Source organism: Larus michahellis, chromosome 3 (assembly GCF_964199755.1).
Source record: "Larus michahellis chromosome 3, bLarMic1.1, whole genome shotgun sequence".
NCBI lineage: Eukaryota > Metazoa > Chordata > Aves > Charadriiformes > Laridae > Larus > Larus michahellis.
Window position 1 is genome coordinate 97727854 of NC_133898.1, and position 26243 is coordinate 97754096.

Sequence of the window (26243 nt, forward strand, 5' to 3'; positions counted from 1 at the left end):
GCTGGCGTGCCCTCGCCCCGCCGGTAGGTGGGGCCGGTCCGGCGGCGGGAAAACGCTGTCAGGGGGTTGAAGGGAGGTAGGCGGCCGCGCCCCGGGATGGCCCGGCCCAGCCACCGTCGTCGGAGGTTTCCCGCTCCCGCGCAGCGCAGAGGAGCGCGGGTGTGTCGCCCGCCCTCCCGTCCGTCGGGGGTTTCGTTTCCTTGGCGGAGGCGCCGCTGCGTGAAAGAGGAACTCGCTTGAAGCGAGAGGCGGGAACCCCCCAGCCGCGCGACCGCGCTCGCTCGCCCGCCCGCGGGCGCGGAGAGGGAGCGGAGGCCATGGACGGCGCCGGCGGCAGAGGGGAGCGGGGCAGGCGGGGGTCGTCCCGGCGGGGCCGGGGCGCGGCCAGGGGCGCAGCCCGCAGCTCCTCGGAGACCCGCGCCCCGGGCGGCGCCGCCGCCGGCCTCCGGGAGCCGCCGAAGGGCGACGGATCCAGCGCCCGGCGCGCCCGTCCGGCGCGGCGAGTCTCCACCGTCAGGAGCCAGCCGGCGGGGCCGGCAGCGGGCGGCGGAGAGGCCCCCCCGGCTCCTCGGAGCGGGTCACCGGCCGGCAGAGCCCCCGCGGCGCGGAGGAGAGCGGCGGTGCCCGACGGGGCGGGAGGCGTCCCCGCCGGCTCCCTGCGGCTGCGGGAGGTGCTGTCGCGACTCAGCCTGGGCCGGCAGGAGGTGTCGGAGGCGGCGACGCTGGTGAACCAGGTGGTGACACACCTGATCCAGGCCATCCGCAGCAGGGAGGGCAGCTTCAGCTCCATCGAGCGGCTGGGAGCCGGCAGCTACTACGAGCACGTCAAGGTGGGTTGCGGGGCTGCCGCCCGCCCTGGTGTCCGGCGGGCAGCCCCGGGGCCCGGCCGGGCTGCGGCGGGGGGGAAGGGACGGTGTCGGTGTCGACAGGCGGGGCCCCGCGGCCCGGCACAGGCCGTCTCCCGCTGATCGCGAGCGGCCGAAAGCCGGCCCTTCCCGACAAATAGACTTTAAGGATTACTACGTTAGCAATACCTTTTTTTTCCTGGTTCTAGCTCAATCTGAAACAAAATCAAACATGGCGACACTTTATTTTTTTTTTTTTTTAACCAGCTTCGGGCATAGCAATGCTTTTTTTTTTTTTTTCTTTTCGTCCTCACAGCTGATTCCTGTGTGCAAAAGTCTGGAGAAAAGGAGGCTGAGGGGAGACCTTATCGCTCCCTGCAAACTACCTGAATGGAGGTTGTAGAGGTGGGGGTCGGTCTCTTCTCCCAAGTAACAGGCAATAGGACAAGAGGAAACGGCCTCAAGTTGTGCCAGGGGAGGTTTAGGATGGATATTAGGAAGAATTTCTTCACCAGAAGGGTTATCAAGCATTGGAACAGGCTGCCCAGGGAAGTGGTGGAGTCACCATCCCTGGAGGTATTTACAAACCAGGTAGACATGGTGCTTAGGGACACGGTTTAGTGGTGGTTTTGGCAGTGTTAGGTTAATGGCTGGACTCGATGATCTTAAAGGTCCCTTCCAACCGAGGCAATTCCATGATTCTAAAAGGATGACTAAGATCAGCATTTAAGCATTACTCGGAACAGCTCAGTAATCTTAAAACTCTCTTAAAAATTAGTAAGTTGGAGAGCTGGGAATTGAACTGCTACCAGTAAATTGCTCTTCTCCCCTCTAATGCGCAGCAATCTTGTAATACAAAGCCACAGAAATAAGCTCGTATTTCACTCCAGACATGAGAAGTGCACCAAGGCAGTTGTAGATAAAACCGCAACCGGTATAAAAGCCTAAAGAGAATAAAACCGAAATTGCACACTGACTGTTGTATTCTCGTGTTTTGCAGGTATTTGAACCAAATGAGTTCGACATCATGCTTGTAATGCCTGTTGCAAGACTTCAGCTGGATGAATGTGATGACACTGGAGCCTATTATTATCTATCATTCAAAAGAAATCCAAAAGAAAAGTATTTATTGAAGTTTTTAGATGAAGATGGAAAATTATCAGCCTTTAAAATGCTTCAAGCACTAAGAGAAATTATTAAACAGGAAGTAAAAAACATTAAAGGTAAGTACCGAGTGGACAAGCTAGACGTGCTAAAAATCCAATTACGTTACGTGTATGCATTGCCCTGTGGTTAATAAAATGTGATTTTTTTCCACCCAGGTCAACTTGTCTCTTCATGGCAATGTAGCTATAACTGTAACCTCTCCTGACTCCGGTATCTCATGTTTGCTCTTGTGCTGAGTCACCACAAATACATCAGAGCTAACAATACTATGCAATTAACTCATTGCTCCACTGCGCAATCCTTTCCATATGAAAATAATGAATATTAAGGGTTCTGTCGCATGCTTGGTACTTCCTACAAGACCTATATATTTTGAATCTATCTGCCATATACAAAGAGCCGTTTACTGACCTGGTAGCAAAAGGAAGAGCTTTCATACATTACTTAATATTTTATACCAGTCTATATAGAAAACATTTCCCCTTTTAGGGTGCTCTCTTTTCTCCAAAGCCATCAGAAACGTTGTGGCCAAATCTCTTCAGTCTTGGTGTTTTTGACAGTGAAGCAGTTCCTTGGAAAACATTAATGTATTTCTGATTCTGTCGACATAGTAAATCAAGCAAATGCTGGCAGTTCAAGAAGAGTGTTCCTTATTTCATAAAACTCCTCAACAGGCCTTCTTAATTTTTTATTTAAAAACCCATATCCTGTAGGATAAAGAGCCAGTAACTGAACCCAGGTATTTCTTTTGATTGGTTATAAATTCCTTTTAAGTCAAAACCTTAACATTCTTAAAAAAAAGTTTCTTCTAATACATATACATATATACGTATATAAAAATCAATTTCTTCTTTGTTACTAGATGTGGAAGTCACTGTGAAAAGGAGAAAGGCTGGAAGCCCTGCAATAACCCTTCAGATCAAAAATCCTCCAGCAGAAATATCTGTGGACATCATCTTGACTTTGGAAGTTCAGCAGAGCTGGCCGCCCAGCACACAGGATGGCCTCAAAATTGAACAGTGGCTGGGAAGAAAAGTCAGGACCGAGTTCAGAAACAGATCAGTTTATTTAGTAGCGAAACAAAACAAAAAAGAAAAGGTTCCAAGAGGTACCTCAAATACAGATGATAAATCTAAGTTATGAAATATCTTCTCTACAGTTCGATCACTAACAAGCACTATAAAAATGGTACCCAGATTCCGTTCACTATTCTGCCTTCGAGGGACAGATCTTTCTCTTCTCCTGGATATATCCAGATCAAAGACAATTGAAATCCTGCTTTAAAACATTAGATTTGTGGCACTGCTTGTCCTCTACTGAAATCTGAAGACAAAGCTGCTCTGCCAGGCTGTACACGAACCACTTTTAAAACATTATATTAAATCTCCTAAGTTAGACATACGGGCAAGAACCTTTCCTCTGCTAGTGCTGTACGCAACAGCAACATCCCCTCCTTTGCTTTGTAAGGAAAAAAAAATTAAGAGGAGATTTCTAAAAAGGCAGGGAACATGCCTGTAAGTAGGAACTGCCTACACAAGTTATATACTTCTGCAGGAAGTAAGCGGTGTACTTTTCTAGCAAGATACATTGTTTCTCATTGAAAGCTGGTACAGCTACATCTCTCTTTTAATTTTCCTCCAGAGCACTGCCACACCAAGCCTGCCTTAGCTTGCAGAAACATCCCAACTTGCCATTGATTTATGAGAACTGCTGATTTCAGCAAAAAGAGTTATAAAGTGTATTTTTTTTCCTAGTTACTGACACCGGTACTTACTGCTGTGTAACAATTTAACAATCTTGTATCCAACTTTAGGAAACACCTGGCGCCTTTCTTTCTCGCATATTGAGAAGGACATGCTGAACAACCACGGCAGCTCTAAGACGTGTTGTGAATCTGATGGACCAAAGTGCTGTAGGTTGGTATTTAACATGAATATTCTACTTGAAGCCTGTGTGAGCCAGGCTAGCACTGTCTAGCTCTGTTTCGGTTTAACATTTAAGAATTTGATCTAAGACTAATTACTCCTTATAGGGAGCAATAAGGCTTTTAGGCATCGTTGTTCTACAGCAGTACGAGATCGCATGTACTTGCTGAACATCTGACTTGTATTTATTGTTTACCTTTCCCAAACTCAGTCCTGTTTAGAAGAACCAGCTTAAAAGACTCAGCTTCCTGAACTCTGGGAGCAAAATTACACTTCATGCCAAGGCAATTTCTAAAATGATGGTGAAAAAAGAATTGCTGAATGGGATCAGGGTGAATAAATGCGATTTTTCACTCTGATAAAAACTGGTTTCCACATTTCTTCTAGGAACAAGACCCACATGAGGCACAGAACCTCCTTAATGGCAAACCAACTTCTTCATTTACTTAATTACATCTTGTACTGAATCAAGAAAGTCAGAAGAGAACTCATGCATAATTCCATGTCTTTGCTTTATGAATGTTATCAAACATGCTGTGCCCTTACCTAGCAGTGTATTAAACTATATGTACCTCTCTTCCCCTTGTGGCATGCCACAGGAAGGTAGTGGCATTTCCTTCATGTAAATCTGAGACAAAAGGGCAGCTTTAATCTTAAGCAGTGCTTCAAGTTCATGTTACACCAGTAGCATCTGCAGCTGGGAGACCGGGCTGTGTAAGCAGGCTGCTGCTGCCCAGCACTTTGCATCTCTGTGCTGCTAGTGCCTCCGCAAAAACTATTGTTTAAAGTAGAAATTCTTCATTACCAGAATCTGACTTCATACACAATAGTTCAAGGATTATCCAGCCTCTCGCTGCACTTATTTTCAAATTTTATTCAAAACATTATTGAAAAAAGAACATTTTTATTGCTTTTGTGTATTTAAATATCTAAAATACGTATTTAGAACTATGTACAAGGTACCTAATAAATTCTTATTTATTTAACAGGAAAGGTTGCCTTAAGCTTCTGAAGTATCTTCTGGAGCAGCTTAAAATGCAATATACAAAACAGTTGGACAAATTCTGTTCGTACCATGTCAAAACGGCTTTTTTCCACTCGTGTGTCATGTGGCCAAAAGACACAGACTGGCAGTTGGGAGACCTGGAGCATTGCTTTCAGAAATATCTGGGGTATTTTCTGGATTGTCTGCAAAAGTCTCAGCTGCCACACTTTTTTATTCCCCAATACAACTTGCTCAGCCCGGAAGATAAAGCGAGCAATTATTTTCTCTCAAAACTATTAAACTATGAATTGAACAACAGATTCCCAATATTTCAGGAGAGGCATTAAAAACATTGTTTACAATAATTATCTAATAGTCTAGGTTTGCATACTTAAAACCAGGAGTTCTATACATTAAGTTACTCTTCAGTAGTCTGATGCTACAAGAAAACAAAACAAAAATCAAGAACATTAAGAAAATCGCATACTTCAGTCACACTGCTTAGCCATAACCCTTAAAAGAAATAGGACGCTTTAATTAATATTTATCTTCCCTATCCAAACATAGATGTCACCTGCAAAATATCTTCAAGGTATATTAAGAACGTGCAGAAGAATTTGCAATAATTAATTTCTCACGTGTAATTTCTGAAATTCCAAATACAAAGGCATCAATGTCTTGCGTAAAGCGAAAAATGGTAATTTTATTTAAAATTAAGATCCACACTTGCTTTCAAAAGAAAAAAAAGTCACTGGAGTTACTTGGACATAAATGAGAACAGCTTCTCCAGAGCAACTGGGTGGATGAAGACCTTTTGCAGAGGACAATCACCAGCAACTGTGAGCAGAGAGAGAAGATGGTATCAAAACAATGTGAGATCCTGAACTGACTTATCTTTTCTGAGTCTTCAGAATCGCCTTGGAAATTAGTCTTTTCACCAGGCTTTGGATGGGAAGCAATCGTTAGATAATGTGCTGCAACAGAGTAAAATTTATTGTGCCAATGAGGATTTGCATGATGCATCTTGTAGAAAGAAATGTATCTTCAACCCATGTCAAGGAGGAAGGTGAAAGGTTATCAAAACCATTATGAATCTGACATTCTTGGAATCAGAATTCAGCTCTTCAGCTGGTTATGTGTGTGAGGAAATATTGCAATTATTCTTTTTTCCTATTACTAAAATTGTGCAGGCAATAAATACACAGCATTTGGGAATTGCTGTGCTCCAAGTAAATATATCTTTTGCTTTTTCTTAAAGAAGCCATGGGAGGTCCATATTTTTAGCCTACTTTTTGAAGGCAAAATAACCTACTGGCTTAAATAATGCCCAGATTTCACCTCACTTATGAGCAAATACAAAAGAGGGAAGGCCAGAAGAACATTTAGAGAGTAATTTTACTGAAATATTCTCACCTCACTAAATTCAGTTTATTAGTTTTTCAGACCAAGTGTCAAATGCAGGAATAGCTCCTTCCCATAGAACTTCCAAAGAGTGAAAACATACCCCATTATCATTGGCAGTCTGTGTGACAGAATCTGGCATACAAATGTAAAATTTGCATCAGCTATATCTGACAGAAATAAAAACTTACCTTCAAATGTATTTTTTCTTCATGACTTTATTAACATTGCTCTAGTGAACTCTGTTTTTCTTCCTTAAGCTAGAAAATTACATCCATGAGAACAAGAGAAACAGCTGTGTGGTTTTTTTTTTTTTTCCAGTTAGCCACGAACACATACTTCTTGTGATGCACTCCTCCGTTAGGAGGAAATGCAGACTTCTCTCAAAAAAAGCTTAAGACACAAGTCTTCACAAAAATTACTTTCAATGTTAAGTTTTAAAACAAACAAAAAATACTTGCTTCAGCAAACATCGGTTACTGCAAACACAGCAGTTTTCAAATAACTAAGTTATCCTTGGAAATACTTCTGCGTGCCACTGGCAGATGTGGCATATCAATGCCAAAATACAGTATTTTGAAGCCACATCAACAAACGCTGCTTATGTTTACTAATCCAGTTCTCTGAAAATAAAAAGAAAAATTCTCTTTTACATTCTTATATATTAATACTGCACTCAATAATAAAAAAAAACACCAAAGAAACCCACAATATTTTTTAACCAGTAGATAATGACTTTAGGAGTTATGCACATCACACAACAAAAAAAATAACAAAATTAATTTTTCTTAAGTGAAAATAGCATCCAAGCACAAAACTAGATTTATTTCTATATAAAGTTAATCCTGTTTTCTTCTCTAAGCCACTTTAAAAGAATATATTTTATTTAAACGGAACAGGTACACAAAACAAGCAACCGAGAAAAGAAACTTCAAAATTCAAGACGCTAGCACCAACTGTAATCACTCACTTTGTTTCAGTAACTTCAACAGTTATTTTGAGGGCTTTGTCTGAGGTCTTCGTATATCCTTTTCAACTTCTTTTCTGATTTGAAATTGTTTGTATCTTTCTGCCATTGCAATAAGCTCATTAGGAACTACCTGATAAGAAAGCAGCATAAAACAAGGTCAGTTTTAAATAAATATAAACTTTTAGACCCTGCTTTACAAAAATGCTACCGATTTGTGTGTTCCCAAACTCTGTTTTGTTTTTTATCTGGCTCCTGTCCCTTTGCAGATTGTCTCTTCTGCAGAGATGCACAGAGAAATCCTTTTACATAAAATTATACTGAAATATACTGAAAGATAATCAGCACAGTGTCCCTGGATTTTCAATTACGTATGTATGCTAGTATCACCATATATGATGGCAACATATAACCAGCTAATTAAAACTTTTGATATTTCGGCTAGGTATTTCAGATAGAAATGTATCCTTTGGTGATAACAAACAGCCGGAAAAAAACATCTCCAATGCCACTAAAAGGTGATACCATACTATATATATTTAAATCTTATGCCATTATGATTGATATTAAATTCTTTTTGGAAGTCTTAAGAGCCTCTGAAGAGGAACTTCGGTACTTAAAGTGTTGCTGTAGGAAGGGTTCTCATGTGGATAAAGCTAAAAGACAAGAAAAGAAGGGCAGGAGAAAGTCAGTTCTCACACCGCTGGGAGGTCACAAGAGCATGTTATCAAGATGCACAGTGCTTTCTGGCATGTTTGTAATTATGTGGAAAAGGAGGTGAACAGTATCATTATCACACTTCGTTACCTCAGAGTTACTCACATTCATAAGGACTGAGGCCAGATGCAAAGAATTACAGACAGTTTTTATTAGGTTGAGTGACACCAATCACCGAATGAAAGAAAAATAACCATATACCATTCTTATAGATCACAGAACAAAGGCGGTGTCCAACAAGTCATCTTAAACCAGATCAGGCATAATGCAGACTTTAATGCTATGTTTACTCCAAAAAGCAGTACGTGCGATAGTACTGTCAGAAGAGGTTTTAGATCACTAATCTATCAAAACCAGCCTGCTTCAACAAATCTGCTGCAGCACGTAGCCATGCAGCACGTGGAAGATACCCAGCTCAGCGCCAGCTTCCTGATCACAGCGAAGAGCAAGCTTTTGCAGTGTGTGAGAGCACGATACTAATGGTACGGTAGTCCAAATGAGAAAGCAGAAAAGCATAAAGATACCATAATTTATACGTAATGTTCTTCTTGGTATTACAGAGACCAGTGTTTTTCCACCTGATTCCCTAATAAATCTGTCCATGTTTCTTAATAAGCTTTTCATATAAAGATCCCTGCAGCATGATCTCTCTTTTTTACCTGTTTTTCTTTAGGGAGATCATCTTTACATTCAAAAATCATGGAAAATACCTGGCTAACAAATGCACTTTACTTGTTTTGAACTATTCTGAACCTTCAGACCATGTTTTCAGTTGCTCTCCTTCCCTTTTACACAATGCTTTAAGACTGAAGTAATGATATTTTCATTGTCATGAAGAAAAAAAAACCCTGCCTGTATGGATACTTCCCCTCTATCAGCTGTAACTAAAACTTTGAGAACGTTGTGACTAACAGTTACACTTGAAAGTAAGGATTCAGAGATGTTCTTTTCTTCTCTGGACTCAGAGACCTACTCCCAGTTGAACTATTACACATTAAAAAAGTTTGGGAACTTCACCATCTGCAGCAGGAGACAAGGCATGGATAGTAGCGGCTGACTCACAATACAGAACAAGGTACTTCTAAGTTCTATTTAAGTGGCTTCAAAGTATCATTACTGGTTTCATCTCATATTTTCTGAAGAACAAACCCCAACCCAAACAAAAAAACCCAAACCCTGCAACTTAAAGAAATTATGAGGGGAAAACTTTTTTTTTTTTTAATTTTTTTCTCCCACTAAAGCATCTTAACCAGTTTGCAATAAGTGGCATAACACCTTTCGAACAGGAGTTGTAAAACAGAAGATTTAGGTTAAGTCCTAACTCGGGGTTTAAAGTTTGAGTAAGTGTCCACAATAACAACTACAGGTCCTGGGTAAAAGCAATTTAGTTCGTACTCATCAAATTCCCATCCCCCCAAATGAAAAAAATTAAAGATTTTCAACTCTAGTCAGGGCATGAACTAGGGATTTACTGTAAGTCAGGCAAAAAACTGTTTCTTGTTACGGCAAGAAACAGCAACATAGTTGTCTCTGTCTTCTCAGATATATTACAAGAAAAACAGTTTATTTAAAATGAAGAAACAAATCAAATTCCAGTCCTATTTCCCATAATATTTAGAAACATCTGTAAGAAAAATAGCTTGGAAAAGTACATGCAGGTATCACAAGTGTCAGATACAATAAACTGACAGTTAAGCTTCTTCTGATATAATTAGTATTTAAGCTGTTAAACAAGAACATTGGAACATACGTCCAGAAGTCAAATACAAATGGAATAAACCACTATGACATAAAATAGATCCTATTATTCCTCTGCAGACCTCTATGCGTGCATATGTTAGTTACTTTTTCTTTGGACATGGAAGCCTTTGATTAAAGTTCCCAGTTCTTTTCTCAGACTCATCTGTAAGGTAAAATACAGCTAAAGATATCTAGGACAAGGGAAAACTTGATTACCCATTTTTTTGCCCAATACGCTACAAACACTCACCAAGAAAGGTCTAATTAGGCTTAGACCTTAATTAACTGTTTCAGGTGGTAGCCCACAACCAATATAAATCTTACCCAGTAAGATGTATTCTTACTTGGTTTGCTCTTTCCAGAATTTCAATCAGCTCAGATGCAACCCTCCAATCATTCTTAGTGACAAGCGTTACCGCCTCCCCAGTACGTCTAAACAAGGAATGAAATAACTGTTGATCTTCAAAACAGCTGCTGCCAGGCTTTTCCTCCTGACCTATACAGTAATAAATTGTACTACAGGCACTATTATTGAACTGGTAGATAGAACTGGCTTGAATATTTACTATGCACGTGACAGAATGCAACTTTTCATAAAGGTCAGAATATGGCAATTCATCTAAAATGGAGCAAAGGTATAACTAATTTAGACTTTTAGACAATAAACATAGCATAAAGACAACGTATTTAAGTATAAAGAGACATACATTAATATCATGATTAAAATAAACACATACACAAGAAAAAAAATAATAAAAAAAGAAATCACACTTCTGCCAGCCTCGGAAAGCAGCATTCAAAAGTCCTAACACCAAATTACATCACCGTGACAGGCTGAAAACTTTGAATTTATACATGTTTTTTTTCCCAACAGGCTGTCTAGGAAACTAAATGACTCAGCAGCTCATGAAGAGGCAAACAAGGAAGTGATATTTCAGAATATCTACACAGAAGTTGTTTTGAACTGTAATTCTTCCCCACATTTAAACCAGCTTTCAAACATCCCTCATTCCTATCCACTACAACGCAATAACAGAAGAGTTGAAATTAGTTCACTGTTAAATTTAAGGCAAACAAATTTCACAAACATAAAGCAGTGTGTTATTATCTAAAATATACTTTGACAGACTCTGGAGTCTTCACTCCCCCACTCCGCATCACCTGTAGCTCCAGTGGTTGACAAGAGAAACACCTATGCAGTGCATAAAATATTGACAATATATTACTATTTTCTGGTAAACACTTACCCTGCTCTTCCAGTACGACCTACTCTATGAACATATTCTTCAATGTTGCGAGGGAAGTCAAAATTAAAAACATGAGTAATATCATGCACATCAAGGCCACGGGACGCTAAGTCAGTAGCTACCAGTATTCTGACTTTGCCTAAAATAAGTACAATAAAAAGAGAATGGGAATTTACAGAATAAACAGAAAATATACTCCAGTCTATTGGTTTTCTAGTGTATAAAGCACTTAACACATAAAGGAAAAATATGCTTGTGGCATGTCACACCGAGTTAGCTTCAAATACAAGGTGGTAAGCAAGCACTCAAAGTGCCATTTTACTATTATTTGCATCTCAGAAGTAGAACAGCAGGGTGCAGGAGAACCAAGAAACACGCCTAGCTGCTATAATGAGTCTGTGAAAAGAACAGAAACTTCAACAACTGTATTCTCAGCTGGCATCCTTATCATAGGACTACTCTGTTTTATTAGCATGTGACCACATAACCCCGAAGTGTAACCCTACTGGCATAATCATGAGCAGAACTTTTTCACCAAAAGCACCATCATTTCACACTGAAGTTTACTGTTCCACAGACTAACAGAATACTGACTTTTCTGCAGAGATTTAAAAAATAAAGTAAGCCTTAAATTATTTAACGCTTAGACATTCCAAATTTTATTGAAGAGCAACCTCTCTTTGTTTGCTGGGGTTTTTTTTGTTTGTCAAATTAAAAAAAAATAAACATAATTCAGAGCTCCTTAACATTTTTATTTCTATGGTATTGAAGAGACATGGCAGTTACAAATAGGCAGAGTCTTGCGCATGACAAGCTTTAAATACCTGGGCTAAAGAAACCAGTACTTAGGTACAAACATACCGGTCTTGAAATCATCTAAAGCCTGTTCCCGATCACACTGTTCCCTGTTACCATGAAGCGACTGTACTGGAATTCCTAGGAGACCAAAGTCGCTTGCCAAGTCATCAGCTCTAGGACGAAATAAAACAATGGTTCTTAAAAAGAAAAAAAAAAAGGGGGGGGACGAAAGAAGCGCAGCATGTAGATTTAGATCCAAAAGATAATAAAGTGACAACAAAAGCTGTGCCTAAGGACAAAACCCTACCTAGGTCAGTTGGTATTTATTATAAAACAGTATGATCACCAAGACTATTCCACACATAAATTAATAAAAATAAGTGATTTTTGTGTTGTTCACTCAGGTATGGTACCATGACCAAGCCCAACCCCATGCACCAACCAGGTCCTGTATGCACCAGCTGTGTATGAACGTAAACAGTACATCACATTAATGTATCCCTAAGAATCTTAATGTCTACTTTAGCTATGTGAAATTGAGATTTACCACCACTAGTGATATTAAAAAAGGATACAAACTACCAGTTGGTTTGGAGGAATGAATGAATAAATAAATAAATAAAATACTACTACCAGCACACTGCTGACAAGAGCTGTTACACTTGGTAATTATGATGTGAACTGAGAAACTATTCAGTATTTCTGTTAGAAAAAAAAATGAACAGATGTAGTACTGGGAAGTGATTACATACGTAAGTTTTCTCCCCACAAAAAATGATGACCTTATCTTTTGGCTTCATAGAATCAATGAAAGGATTGCATGAAAGCTCTCTTTTTCCTCCTCAGCAATAACAATAACTCTCTGTTCAACCGTATTTACTGCCTGTTAAACAGCAAAAAGAGATGTTAAGTAGAAACAGATTAGAACTATATTTTTCCTGTTAATTCCAATATTATGACATTATAAAACTAGTAATATGATGCCATGAAAAACTATTCTAAAACCAAAATATATATCCGTTTGAAGTTCAAACAATGCAGACTTATTTCTTGTTTCTAGTTGCTTTAGGAGAATAGTAAAATTTATCTTCAAGCAGTTTGACAAATCCTATATTTGCAGAGATTTAGAAGGCACAGGTTAGCAGACTAGTGAGGTGAAATAAATATTCCTAATATTAGTGAAAGTCAGATTGAAGTACTTTGAGTATATTTTATGTTAATCCAGAGCAAGCTGTAACAATGCCAGCCTTACTTGAAAGGACAAGCCTTTTAAAGAAGATTCTGTAATCTCCTGAAATGATCAGTTTGTTCCAATTCTTCCAACAACAGTTTGTTAATAAAAAAAACCCGAAAAACTTTACTCCATTATATTTGAAGGTTGCCATAGAACGTCTAAGGTATACTACATAAGTAGTACAAAAGCCTAGGCATTCTCATGGCACGGCATCATAATCTCACGGCAAGGGCTGAAGAATCAATCAAGTACCTAGAAAGATTCTCTCTCCACATGCGAAACCTTACTTCTCCCTCCCAGAGGTCACCTCTTTAATTAAAAGAAGCCCCTATAAAAAGGATGAATGCACTAGGCAAGTGCGTTACAAGAGCAGTTAATACCTTTCAAATTCCGATCCTTTACCTTTGACAAGTGACGCGCTTTGACAGAAGCATAGTTCTGAACAGAACAGACAAAAAGTACATTCTCCTCTTATTTCTACCTAAGAGTGTATTGGATACTAAGTTTCCTCATTCCATGTCACTAAAAAAAAAAAAAAAAAAAAGGAACTGAAAAGGAAAATTTCATAATGTAAGAACCAAACTCAAAGCAATCTCTGGCCAGGATGCAGAGATCTCGGAAGAACTACTATTTCTGTAAATTCTGCTCATACTGAAGCCTACTACAAGTAGCCGCACAAGCGTAAGTATGCAACTACATCTTCATATTAGAAGTTCTGGACTTTAAAAACAGTTCTTACTCTAACGTATACATTCCTGCTCTAGAAAAGTGCCCTCCAGGAGTTCAGGAGAGAGCTTCCACTCTCTTTAAGAAAGCAGCAGTTAAGAAACACAGATCCAGAAACACACATTACAAAGATGTCCTTCAGAAGGAAAAGTAAGTAAGGAACAAGAACTTGCTGAACAGAAGTGAAGGCTGCAAAAACAAGGGTTCAGGCAAGAACACATGGCACTGGGAAGTACAATATTCAAACTTCAATTTGATTGATATTTGTCACTTGTGATGTTTTCTACTGAAGATCTAGGACTTCAAGACCTCGTTACAGAAACGTGAGAACAAAGGTTTTTTTCTACTTTTTTTTTTTAATTTCTTTCTAAACTTTTTATAAAGCTTTAAAAGAGTAACATGGAACTGTTTTTTGAAAGTTTGGATTGATTTTCAAGTTACATGCATCTACAAGCAAAATATTCCCTGGTTTAACTATAGGTTCTTCTCCCAAAGAAAAGAAAAAAAAAAATACATAAAAAAAAAGAACAGAACTTACTGCTAAGTCAAGAGTGCCAACATATACGATCATAGGACTTTTCAAATAGGATTTCGCTAGGCGACGAACACCATCAGGCCAAGTAGCACTAAACAGGAAAACACACACAGAAGAATAGAGTGCAAAATCTTCTCCAATTCATTAATTGCATCACATTTTTATTTCTTCTCTTCCTTATACACCAATGAAACACTTCAGTAAGTAATAACAGCAGTGAGCTTATATAACATTTAGGAATAATCTTAACACGTTATTAGTAAACAGCACTCAAGCTTTAAAGATAACTTTCTCAGTTAAAAATGCAGGCGACAGTCATGGAGCCTTTCTAACGAAGCCAGAAGTGAGTTCAATGATACCTAATAAGCAAGTTTCTGGTCTGTTTTTATTTCTAAAACAATAGCTCTAATGCAAAATTTGGCAAAAAAAAATAATATTATTGTTGGGATATTGTGTTCTTAAGCTCCCAAAAGCTGCATAATTTAAAAATTAATGCAGGTACAGGCTAGCACAGATACCGATCAGAAGGCTAGGATATGTTCGGTCCCAGATGGAGAAGTGGAGGTTGGCATTTCAAATTGATATGGCAAATTCTAACACTCCCAGGACACCTTCCTTTTTGGGAAGAACTCAAGTTGTTTTTATAGTTGATGTAAAACATCAGAAAAGGGGTAAGAAATGAAAATAAAATTGTCAAATGACTCATTAGGACTGACTAGACAGAATTAGAAAGAAAACTGATGCCATTCCCATTTAAGCTAGTAAAAGTCTTAATAAGAGCGACACGTTTGTTTTGAAGTTAACTTGTTCAATAACCTTATGTTTACAGTGTTCAAGTATGGAGCACTATTACGTTTACATACCTTGTCATAACAGTTTGTCTGTCAGGCCGCACGTCTATTAGGATCTTCATTATCTGAGGTTCAAATCCCATGTCCAACATTCTGTCAGCCTCATCTAAAACCTGCTCAGAACAAGGTTATTTATCGTGTCTAGTTCCTTAGATAAGGGTTTCAGCAAAACATTAAACAGCAGACCATTTTAATGGTCACAATTTTAATTGCAGAATCCACTCCATAACATATTGCAAAACCTGTTCAACTTCTATTTCACCTCTTCAATTTCCTTGAAGCTTTTTCATTTAGTAATACATTTGCAGGCAGAACAAGAAAATCCACAGCACCTTTAAGAGTGCTTAAAGTCAATAAAGAAGAAACAACTGTTTTGTTTTCACAATAATTTGGTTGAGGCCTAAAACTAAGCACAAAATTAAAAAATACCAACAAAACACACAACAAAAATAAACCCAACCAAATCAAGTTGGAGGACCTCACACAACACACAAAATTATCAAAAATTTTTATTGAAAGGGGAAATCTCATTTCTGCCTTGTTAGAGATCTCATACCAGAATGAAATATCAGTTATCGATTTACTTCCTCATTAGAAGTAGGAAAAAAGCCAGACTTTACATTCTCGTTCACACTAGGACACTGCAGAACTCCCAGAGCTCAAACTTGTTTCATCTGGTAAAAAAAAACCAAAAGAGAACAAGTGAGCTGAAGGTCTGCATACAACTATTTAGAACTGATCTATTTACTAACATAGAAGCACAGTTGTGAATGTTTTCAGTCTCATACAAAGGAAGAAGGGTGCGATCCAAGACTCATTTTCCTACTTTAATTTTCAAATACAATTTATGTAAATCAAAGTTACATGGATCATGCTTTTAAATATTGACATTTTCTAGTTACTTATGTGTAAACATAAGGCTTGGATAATAATCCCTTTCTACTGTCCTGATTTTGCTGTTCCATTCTTTTCAGATATTTTATTCTATTAAAAGTTTTTAGTACATTATCTATGTGAATCTCTGAAACAGTAACAAATCACCAGCTGAGAGCCAGAGGACAGGAATTCTATTTCTTGATTTGATTTTCCTTATTATCAAAGGACTCATGTAAATTTCATTAACTACTTGGACTCTAACACAATGGCAAGGCTGAAACATCACTAATTTTATATCCAGAGTTGGCTGCTACAGCCCTTTCAGCAGAAGCCTCCTAAACTATTAAGCACACTGGTACACTGCTGGAAAGGGAGAAGAAAGCACTTCAGTATGTGTATTAGACGGATCACAGTAGTTGAAGCTTACTTTCCTTACTTCTGATAGCTGCTTAATAAAGAATAAACGCTGTAATAGTCATTAGATAGATATTATCACTATTTATTCCAAATGCCTCATACCCAAGTCCAGGTTTATAAACTAAATCTCCCCTCAAGTGACATAATCTTAGGTTTCTTGTTACCTATACGTATTTACTTGTTTGTAAATATTATTAATTTCAGTTCTATTTCTTGTCAATAAATCCTTACAAGCCAGTTCACGTGAAAATTGTTTTCTTTCCTCTGTTTTAAATTAGTTATCAATAAGATTTATACTATTTTTTTTGCATTTGAAGAATAAAAGGACTACTCCAATCTACCTTCTATATTCTGCTTCATGATTTCTCTACGTATTTTTTAGTACGCTCTTTCCCCTAAATGCTTCCCAGTTATTCATGCACAACTCTGATTTCCTTACTCCTGCTTTATGAGCATAAGGTCAAAAGAAAAAAGCACTCGGATTACTGATGAATGAATACTGATTTACACTGAACACAGCAAAACAGAAAGCAATCTTCAAATGACACATATTATAAAAAAAAAAAATCACAAGGCCACATATGACAGAATTTCCCACTCTTCCTTCTGAAACCATGAAAAGTAGCAGCCTATCTTGGATAAATGGCTTCCTACGAATCTGAATCAAGAATACAACTAACTTGATGGTTCTGTCAGGCAACAAGACCAATTCCCTGCCTCCAATTCTCGTGTACAATGTATAATCAAATATAATTAACTCTAACACAATTTGGTTGTTTGCTTGTTTGTTTGTTTTGAAGAAACAATTGTATCCCAGTCTCTGACCTTGGAAATCCTTTGGAAAACAATTCTGCAAACAATACTCAGTGCACTTGAGGAGCATTTACAAGACTCATCAAGATCTTTAAATGAAAACTGTAAATGAAGCTCTTCAATGAAGAGTGTTCTTCATCCAAGGTGCTAAAAGCTGAAGTCTAATACCCCTGTCTTTACTCTGAAATAAGGCTGCAAGATTAAATTATTTGTTGGCTGAAAATTGACAATGAAGCTGTGGAAACAGAAAGCATCTTATGTATTAAAAAGTACAAGGAAAAATAGATAGTAAAATAAAAAAAATTAGAATTTTGGATGTCCAACTTTTCATGTGGGACTTAAAAGAAGCACAGCATTTCCCCGAAGTCTGACGTATGAGACATTATCCACTTTGCAAAACATGGTCCTCGCACTGGTTTCAATCTTCTGAAAACATTTAACTGCTATCAGTACAACAAATGTCTTTCTCCTACTTTACATCATCATATTTCTCAATAGTTTTGATAGCCAATTCTTTTCAGCAATGTCATACTACAGTATATCCCATACATACTGAAATATCTGATTTTGGTTACTTACAAATTCTTCGCTTTACAAAGCAGCGTGTGCTTGTAGTATGACTACACTTCACCTTGGTAAAGAAAGATTACCAGTGTTCTTACAGTTCTCAGAAAGCAGGTGTTCAGGCCTTTTTATCTCCTGCTTAGCAATTACACGTATGAAAGTATTTCACAAAATAGCAATGATTTCAAGTGTCCAGCACAGCAAAAGGCAAGAATGAAATGAAGACATAAGGACTCATAACAACCTTTACATTGCTATTTTCCCACTGAGATCAAAAGAAAGGTCGTCACCAAACATTTAAATATCTAACTGTTTGAGACTCTGGTGCTTACTGCACAAGTTCTAGTAAGAAATCCCATCACTGGTAACCTTTAAAAGAAAAGGAAAGACAACTTGGGAAAGGCATTTCATCCATTAATAATCGATCTTGCAAAAATGAATTTTAAAACAGCAAACATTACAAATACGAGATAATAATTTAGAATCTTCAAAATGCTTACTGTGCTAGAAGCCTATTTTATTATTTTCTTATTTCTATTCCACAGCTGCAATGCAATTACGGTTAAGTATGAACCATCCCTCCAACACCAATCTCAATGAGAAGATATATTGTAATTAAGACTTAAAAAGTTTCAAGAAAACTTCATTAAAGATTAAGCTCACATTAACTGTTAACCACTTCCCAACTAGTGCATTATTCATTCCCTATCAGCTACTTGCCAAGTATGTGATGCTCTTCAAATTTATGAAGTTGTTCATTTGAAGATCATGCAGTCTGCCAGGAGTAGCAATAACAATATCCACACCTTTGGTAACCACGTCTATCTGTCCTTTTCGGTCCCCACCACCATATATGCAAATACTGAAAAATAAAATGTTTTACAGAAGCAGCGTATTAAGGTTCAACTGAAGTCAGTCTTTTTCAAGTAAATGCTACCATGTCGCTTGATATGAGAAAGTATCATCAAGAGGAAGGAACGCAGTAAGTGTGACTGACAGTATCACAGTAAATAATGGACTGAATACTGAATGATATTCCCTCAACAGTTCACCAATACCTTTCTGACGGAATCGCTGTGAAAGTAATCATGAAAGGAGGGAAGGCAGCTAGCTATTAAGCTATGAGTATGTTTTGGGTTGTTCTGAAAACATTCATGCCAAAAATAGACAAACATATGAAAGGATGCATTATTTTCTAAACAGTACCATCAAAAGTCAAATGTTTTGCTGTTAAAACTATTAATGCACTTGATAAGGTATTAGGCTTACACACAAACGTAACATGCTCTGTAAAACTCCTTAGTATTTTTGGGAAGGAAGCAGAAAGTACGTTTCAGTATTTGATGACTACAAGACAATTCTGAATGCTATATGAAGTTACCAATGAACCCTAAAAGTAAGTTTCAGAATACAGTAATATGTGTTTAATAGCTTAAATGAAGACCCACACTCTCATCAGGTTTATTGATGAAACCAAATTGGTGGAGCTGGCTGTTCTTCTGTTACTCAGAACCACAAAAGGCTATAGGACTGGGCTGACAGGAATCCCATCAAGTTTAACAAAAGCAATGATAGGGATGGAATTACCTCATGCTAGAAGTTGGCTTTGCAGAAAAAGACTTAGGCAGGCAAGAAACTCAGCATTATTCAGCAGCGTAACCCCACAGAAAAGAAAGCCAGCCATGGAGAAGGTAGCCAGCAAGTTGAGAGACTCATTATTCCGCTTTATTCCATACTTGTGAGACCACAGCTCAAGCACAATACTCATTTTTTGTACCCCCCACCTCTATTACAAGACAGACATATCCATACTGAAGCAAGTCCAGCAGGCAGCTACCAAGATGGTTAATAGGATGGAATGCATCATGCGAAAAGCTGGTAACCAGGCTTGTTCAGCCTAAAGAGGAGAAGGCTCAGGGAGATCTTATTGCTGTCTACAGCTACATAACAGCAAGATGCCAAGAAGACACAGCCAGACTATTCTCAGCTGTCCACACAGACGGACAAGAAGTAACAGACAAAGCTACAATACAACAAACTTCAACTATATAAGAAATAGATTTTCACCATGAGAGTAGTCAAAACAGGTATTCTAAAAACTGGGAAAATACTAACTCTGCATTTACTACCTTCCCCTCTTAGCAAATGCAACTATTTTAGTAGATGAGCTGAGCCACAAGTGGTAGGAAAAAAAGTTACTTAGGAAGTAAGATTACCTTTTAATTCCTTTGTATGTGTACTTCGAACACTCTGCCTCTACTTGAAGTGCCAGTTCTCGAGTGGGAGCAAGGACTAACATTCCTGGCCCCCCACGCTGATCTTTGGATCTGCAATAAAGCATGTTTAGAATGTGGGTACATAAGGCTAGGCAAAGTCCATAAAAACTGACATTGATTATTTTTCTACTGTTCTAGGCTTTCCCAGTACACTGCTACTAACGGAATCCATGGGGACAAGTTTTGTACTTACTCCACCAGGTTTACACTTTTTTTTTGCAATTTATGATTTATTATCTTTACTAGAAAACTAGGGTGGGGGGAAGTATCCACAGCTAAACAAGTAAGATGTGAGCAGTCCTTACATTGGTTGTGAAGTCAAGTGAATGAATCCAGGCATTAAGTATGCTAATGTCTTCCCAGTACCAGTCTGTGCTATACCAATAAGATCAGTTCCTTGCAGTATGATCGGCCATGCCTGGGACTAACATAAAACAACAAACACTTAAATACACTTTTCTCTTAAGCTTCAGTTAGACAGCCATCAAAAATGAAGAAGTACCTGAATTGGTGTAGGCTTCTGAAAACCAACTTTTCTTATATTAGCCATAATATCAGGATAATGCTCAAATACATCTTCAAATTTACAAACAGGATTGGGAATGCAGCGCTTTTCACCTTCTTTTAAGTCATCACAAATTATATTATTATTTTCTTTCCTGTATAGAATTAGAGAAGTGCAATTGCTTTAAAGTCTCATTGTCTGAAAAAGCAGAGCTAACACAAAAGACTGCCTTTGTTTGGTTTTGGTTATTTATTTTTTTTTTTTTCAAATTCCTGGAAGAACAAAAAACAAGCTCTTGAATGAGACTTATAACTATTCTTCTAACTTTAAAGAGAACTTTACTACAGAAACAATTCTCCTGGAAGACATCAGTTACCCTTTTTTCTTACGAATGACTAGTTTGAAGTTACAGATGCGCAGTTAACATGAACTGCAGTCCTGTCATACCAGACTTCAATTATACTCTATTACAAATTAAATAACTGCGACAAGTTCTTAAACCTAAAGACAACCTAGAACTCATATGAGTGGACTGGACTACTTTGTCAGAATCCTATATTCTGACAAAAGCCTTCCTGAAATATTTTCAGAGCAGCTCCCTGGATGCTCTAGAAAATACAAACAGCACAGTTTGGAAAAAAGGACATGGTCAGTAACACAAGTTCAAAAAAAACCCCAACCAACCACAAAACAATAAGCCTCCCAAAAGAATCAAACCAACCCCAAAGCAAAATAATGCACACAAAAAGCTACATTAAAAACCTGAGGTTCTAAGGCTCCCCTCAATTAAGAGGTATTAATATGCGTAAGTATTTTATTTTCCTTCTGATCCTGTAGTCTTGTGAAGATTCCATTCAGAAAATAGTTTTACTTCAAGCAGTGTGGGCTATGAAAAGAACGGGTAATTCGACCTCTCCTCATGTTTACAGAAATGTGTTGGGTTTTCTTCACAATTACTGTCTTTTTTTTTTTCCTTAAAGCAAACAGATTAGATGAAAAAGGAAAAAACACTCATTTGTTACACAAGTATTATTGCTCAACACGTTATGAGCCTAAAGAACAACGCTCTATTGTTCTTGACTGGCTCTAACAGTAACATATACTTCAAGGAAACAGGTGCCAATTCCATGCTTTGCTTACTGTGGCAGGGTTTCTCTGGAAGGCACACAAGAGGAAAAATAGACACCATGCGAAAAGAAAAGTAGTAAAAGGTAACGCTTCAAGAATGTTCAACAACTTCCTTAGAACTACCAAAACCAGTTGAAACTACTACCAGGGCCTGAACAGAATCACTTGAAACAGACGATCTGCTTTTCTTGCAAAGTTAACAATGTAGATTGCTGGATCAAAATGAATGGATACAGTTGACTGAAGCATGTACTCACCAGGATGTACTTTCGAAGATAGGATAGACAGACGGGAAGACAAAAGTAACAGAAGTTGAAATTTGTTTTGAAGATGGTATTTGACTAAAATATATTGGGGAAAAAAAAGGGCACCCAAGAGGTATTCAACTCGTGAACAATAATATTTGAAAGGATGTAGAAAACATGAACATGCTGTCTCGTGAAATGCAAAGAAACAACCAAAAACCAATGAACTGCCTTGAATTTTTTTTCTCTTCTGAAAGACAACTAGATGAAACACTTTTAGACAAGCAGTTAATTCTTAAAGTTAATTTTGCAAGCAACTAATCATACCTCATCTGCGAATTACTGTTTAATTCTTAAGAAAGCATTCCTAAGGAGATCTAAGTTACTACAAGACCCTAACACGAATGCTTCTGTCTCAGTACTTCATCTCCCACTTTCTGGACTTTATACCTTAATTGTTATTTTTGCCAAGCAGATGATTCCCTATATAAATGATCTTACCGCCACAGTTCCACTTCTTCTTGTGACATTGATGCAGTCCTTGATGATTCTTTATAGAAGTTTTTCTCAATTGGAGGCAAGTCTTGAACAATCAGAAAAAGTAAACTTGTCAGTAAGAAGCACTACAGATTCAGGGTAAGTCTGCTAAAGCTCAAGATGGAAATCCGCAAACCCAGACAGTGCCTTGTACCAGGAGATTAGTCAGAAGCAGCAGAAGACTATTGTTATTTACATAAAAGATGAAGGCTGAGACAAACACTTAAGTAACTGCAAAAGAACCACTTCCCCACATTTCAAGTTCTAAAGTAATTTCTACTCATATATATAGTATAATATTTAACAATTCTCAGATTTTTGTTGTGGCCACATACGAAACAACAGCATTTTCAAAGGATGAAGTCAAAATACTAATTGAGTAGTAAGTTTAAGTCTTCACACAGCAACTACAGTGTCCTGCACGACCATGCTGAGAAATGCTGACATGGTCACTTCACTGCAAATACTTAACTAATTCGGACACCGGAAGATTCAGTCATCTCAAAGCAAAAATTAAAAGTGCTTAAGCATTCAACAGATTTATCATATGAAGACAAGTATCATACAATCAAAATTCTAGAACTAACCTGCCCACTTCATTGCTTCATATTTAGCTTTGTTTTCTCGAAGAGAGGCCCAGTTAATCACTGATTTCGTTGGGTTACTTTCAGGCTTGATAACGTCCAAGGTTTTTCCTGCGGAGTTATTACCAAAATGCTGCTATTTGATGGAATCTGTTGCAGGGCGAGTGGGAACCTCCCCCCCAAAACAAACACCTTACTTTCTTTTTCTATTGTAAGGTCTCTTATGTGATTTAGAATAGACATGAAGCATTTAAACAGAAAATTCTTTCCTAGGTCTTAGCCTGAAATATCAGTAAAACCTGTACAAATCCAGTTCCGATAAAAAAAGAAGCATTTCAACATCTTTAGCTACTTGAAGTAATGACAGGTTCTGAAATGCTCCCCCTCCAGCTATAAATAAAGCTTGCTTGTTTTGCAACAGACTTTTCAAAAACTTGTGAACCCAGTAGATGTTTTGCAGACAGAACACTTAATTTTTAACAGCTACAAGAGGTTTACTTCTAAAGCATTCAATGTCACCACAATAAAGTCTGAATGTAGTTACATTCTACACCCCTTTTTTATGAGCTTAACACTTCTTAAGAAAGAAAGGTTTTGCACTGAAGATATAAATGGCAACACAATTATATATTAGTGAAAAAGCAAGAAACACAGCGAAAACACAGTCACACATACTAAGGAAGTGTTAACTGTTTCTAGTCTCTTGAAACACTCATCCACCTTCTGGGGCACTTCTAAAATCAAAACTCACAACTACTTCATTTCTTATTTTAACGCTGGAACACAATTCTGGGATCGCTTCTTCCTCGTCAGTGCCTCAGATCAGTAACTATGGATGTTGTTTGCCATGCAAAAAGTCATTGGAAGCACATACAAGACAAAGAACAGTAACATAAACAGCATCTCAACATACAATCATTACTCACGTATCCACGTAACAGACAAAGTTAACACAATGAAGCCTAGTAAAGTGAGGCATGGTGTGCAACGTGAAATCTTAAATGCTAACTTCCCAATAAACCAGTAAGAAGTCAGCATGGCCCATGCTATAACCAGTACATGTTTGCTTTACAGGCTACGTTTATAAAAGCTTATTGAATTGTAATACTGCACAGAAACCACACTAAAACTTGTATTTTGGTGGAAATCAGACTGATAATGCAAGAAACCAAGTAGTATAACATTCTGAATTCATTAAAATTGTTCAAAACACATGGAAACAGATTTTCACAGAAGTCTGTCAGTTTGAAGAGGAGAAACTGTTCACAGATGAGAAAGGAGAATGTCTAGATTTCTGTCTTAAGGAGCTTTGCCACTGTCCAAGAACAAGATGAAAGTTAATTCACCTCGGCAAAATACTAATAATATAAAAACACACCAGCAAACTACCAAATATACGGAAAGACAATCCACAGTCCTTTTTCTTTTTTTTTTTTTCCCCAAAACCTACATTTCTTACCTTTCTCAGTTCCACCTCTACTGTAGTTTTGTCCAGATCTTGTAATAGCATTGTCAATCAACATCTTAGCTTTGTTTTGCACAGCAATGCTGCCAAAAATCTTTACTTCAGCTTCACAGGTTCCCTTTATAACCTATGTTCATAAAACCATACTGAGTTGTTTTCTTTTTTTAATGCTGCAAACGCAAACATTATATAAGAATACATATTGAAAACAATCTTTGATTTTATTTTTTTCCTGAATTTTAACTTCTCTTCCCAGGAAACAGCCCTTTAATTCCCTTTCTAAAAGAAAGGGAAATAAACGCATACTTAAGGAAAAAAAATACCAGTAAGCTTTTCCTACTTTCACGTACCAATTCCACTTCCTTTTTACCAATTCTTGTAACAGAGCAGAATTGTTACAGCTACTGCAACACCCTTCAACTTAGCGCAGTAACTCTGGTTTACACGAAAGCAAAACCAAGTATGTTCCCAACAGAGTCCAGGCCTGGATGACACACAGCACATGGTACCTTTATCCTGGAACCTGACGAATCCTCAAGTTCTCTTATTTTAGCTCCACCCCGACCTGTTATAAAGATACACAACTGGTATTACGGAGATTTAGCCCAAACTCTCAAAAACTGCACACGGTAACTGTTAGGTATTTTGGTTGTGACCAAAACCTAGTACCTTCATATGGGTGCATGCATCCATAAATAAAAACTTGTGACACCAAACTGCTGGAAGTAATTTTTTGGCAATCAATCAAATGCAAAGTGGGTGCGTGGGGCAAGGCACCTCAGTTAAAAAGATGGAGCAAAAACCAGCTCAAGAGAGCGCTGACCTTCCTCCAGGTGATTAGAAAGGGGCTTCACACCACTTACAGACTGCTGGCCATGAAAAGCAGACATTAACCCAACCATTTTAGGGAGGAAAAGCACAGCTACCCTGGTGAGGAGGAGAGCTCCGCTCTCCAGCCAGTACCCTGTAAAAGCACCCTGCCATCCCTAGGTGAGAGATGTTAGGGGATTGCAAGGGGCTGTGGCCCTTCCACAGAAAGCAGTGGTGTCCCTCCTCGGGGCACAAAAGACAGGGGCCCATACCAACAAACCTCTTCATGGCCCGTTCCTCTCCTCCTCCCCCACCTGCTCACCTCAGCGAGCCAAGCACCCCGGGGGGGGGGGGGGGGGGTTGCAGCCGTTATTACCTATAAGAGCCCCGACCAGGGCACTATCAAGGTGGAAGCAGAGCGGCTCTGTGTCATCCCCAACTTGGCTGGCGGCAGCTCGGGGCAGCCACCGCCTCACCGCTTTCCCCGGGCCGCGGGAGCCTTCAGTGCCTCGAGGCTCCCACTCCTCCCTTCCGAGGCCAGCCGCCGCCTCCCGCCGCCACTCAGCGCTCCTTCGCCCCCCGCTGCTATCTACGGAAGGACGGCTCTGCGGAGGGGTCGCCGGCGGCTGCCACAGACGGCCGGCGGCGGCAGATGGCGGCCGGCCGGGCACACCCTCATCCTCGCCGCTGCTCGTGTCCCAGTCAGACATGGCGGCTCCCCCACCCGCCTTCGCGCCCCACGTGGCGGGCCTTGGCGCGCCTTAGACTAAGGGCGCGCTGATTGGCCGGGGCGGGTAGCTCTCTGAGCAGTGATTGGCTGGTGAGGCGAGGCCGTCCCTGCCAAGCTCGAGGCGGTGCTCGCGCTCCCCTTGCTGAGGGCGCTTG

General features: G+C 39.0%; 2 protein-coding genes across 3 annotated transcripts; one reads left to right on the forward strand and one right to left on the reverse strand.

Annotated features, from left to right (window-relative positions):
• The first annotated feature begins 39 nt into the window (after window positions 1–39).
• CGAS (cyclic GMP-AMP synthase) lies at window positions 40–5339 on the forward strand. 2 transcript variants are annotated; one of them, XM_074581366.1, is made up of 5 exons: window positions 40–830; window positions 1846–2068; window positions 2875–3120; window positions 3826–3928; window positions 4927–5339. In XM_074581366.1, exons 1-5 carry the CDS (start codon window positions 318–320, stop codon window positions 5267–5269), a joined length of 1428 nt encoding a protein of 475 aa, XP_074437467.1. In that variant the 5' UTR covers window positions 40–317; the 3' UTR covers window positions 5270–5339. The 2 variants fall into 2 exon arrangements, with proteins under 2 accessions (XP_074437467.1, XP_074437468.1); XM_074581367.1 differs by lacking the exon at window positions 4927–5339 and adding an exon at window positions 4325–4431.
• A 1331-nt stretch (window positions 5340–6670) lies between these two features.
• DDX43 (DEAD-box helicase 43) lies at window positions 6671–26068 on the reverse strand. Its single transcript, XM_074581368.1, is given in 17 exon segments — window positions 6671–7423; window positions 10092–10179; window positions 10995–11133; window positions 11856–11963; window positions 12541–12613; window positions 12616–12675; window positions 14291–14378; window positions 15151–15251; window positions 18529–18670; window positions 20025–20135; window positions 20390–20508; window positions 20587–20743; window positions 22464–22545; window positions 23087–23194; window positions 24543–24675; window positions 25058–25113; window positions 25735–26068. Coding segments are annotated over 17 exon segments (2007 nt in total). The 3' UTR covers window positions 6671–7315.
• Between the last annotated feature and the right edge of the window lie 175 nt (window positions 26069–26243).

Coding starts and splice junctions, on each gene's coding strand:
- CGAS (XM_074581366.1), top strand. CDS start 318: ATGGACGGCGCCGGCGGCAGAGGGGAGCGGGGCAGGCGGGGGTCGTCC. Junction 2,069..2,874: donor GGAAGTAAAAAACATTAAAG/GTAAGTACCGAG, acceptor CTTTGTTACTAG/ATGTGGAAGTCACTGTGAAA. Junction 3,929..4,926: donor GATGGACCAAAGTGCTGTAG/GTTGGTATTTAA, acceptor TTTATTTAACAG/GAAAGGTTGCCTTAAGCTTC.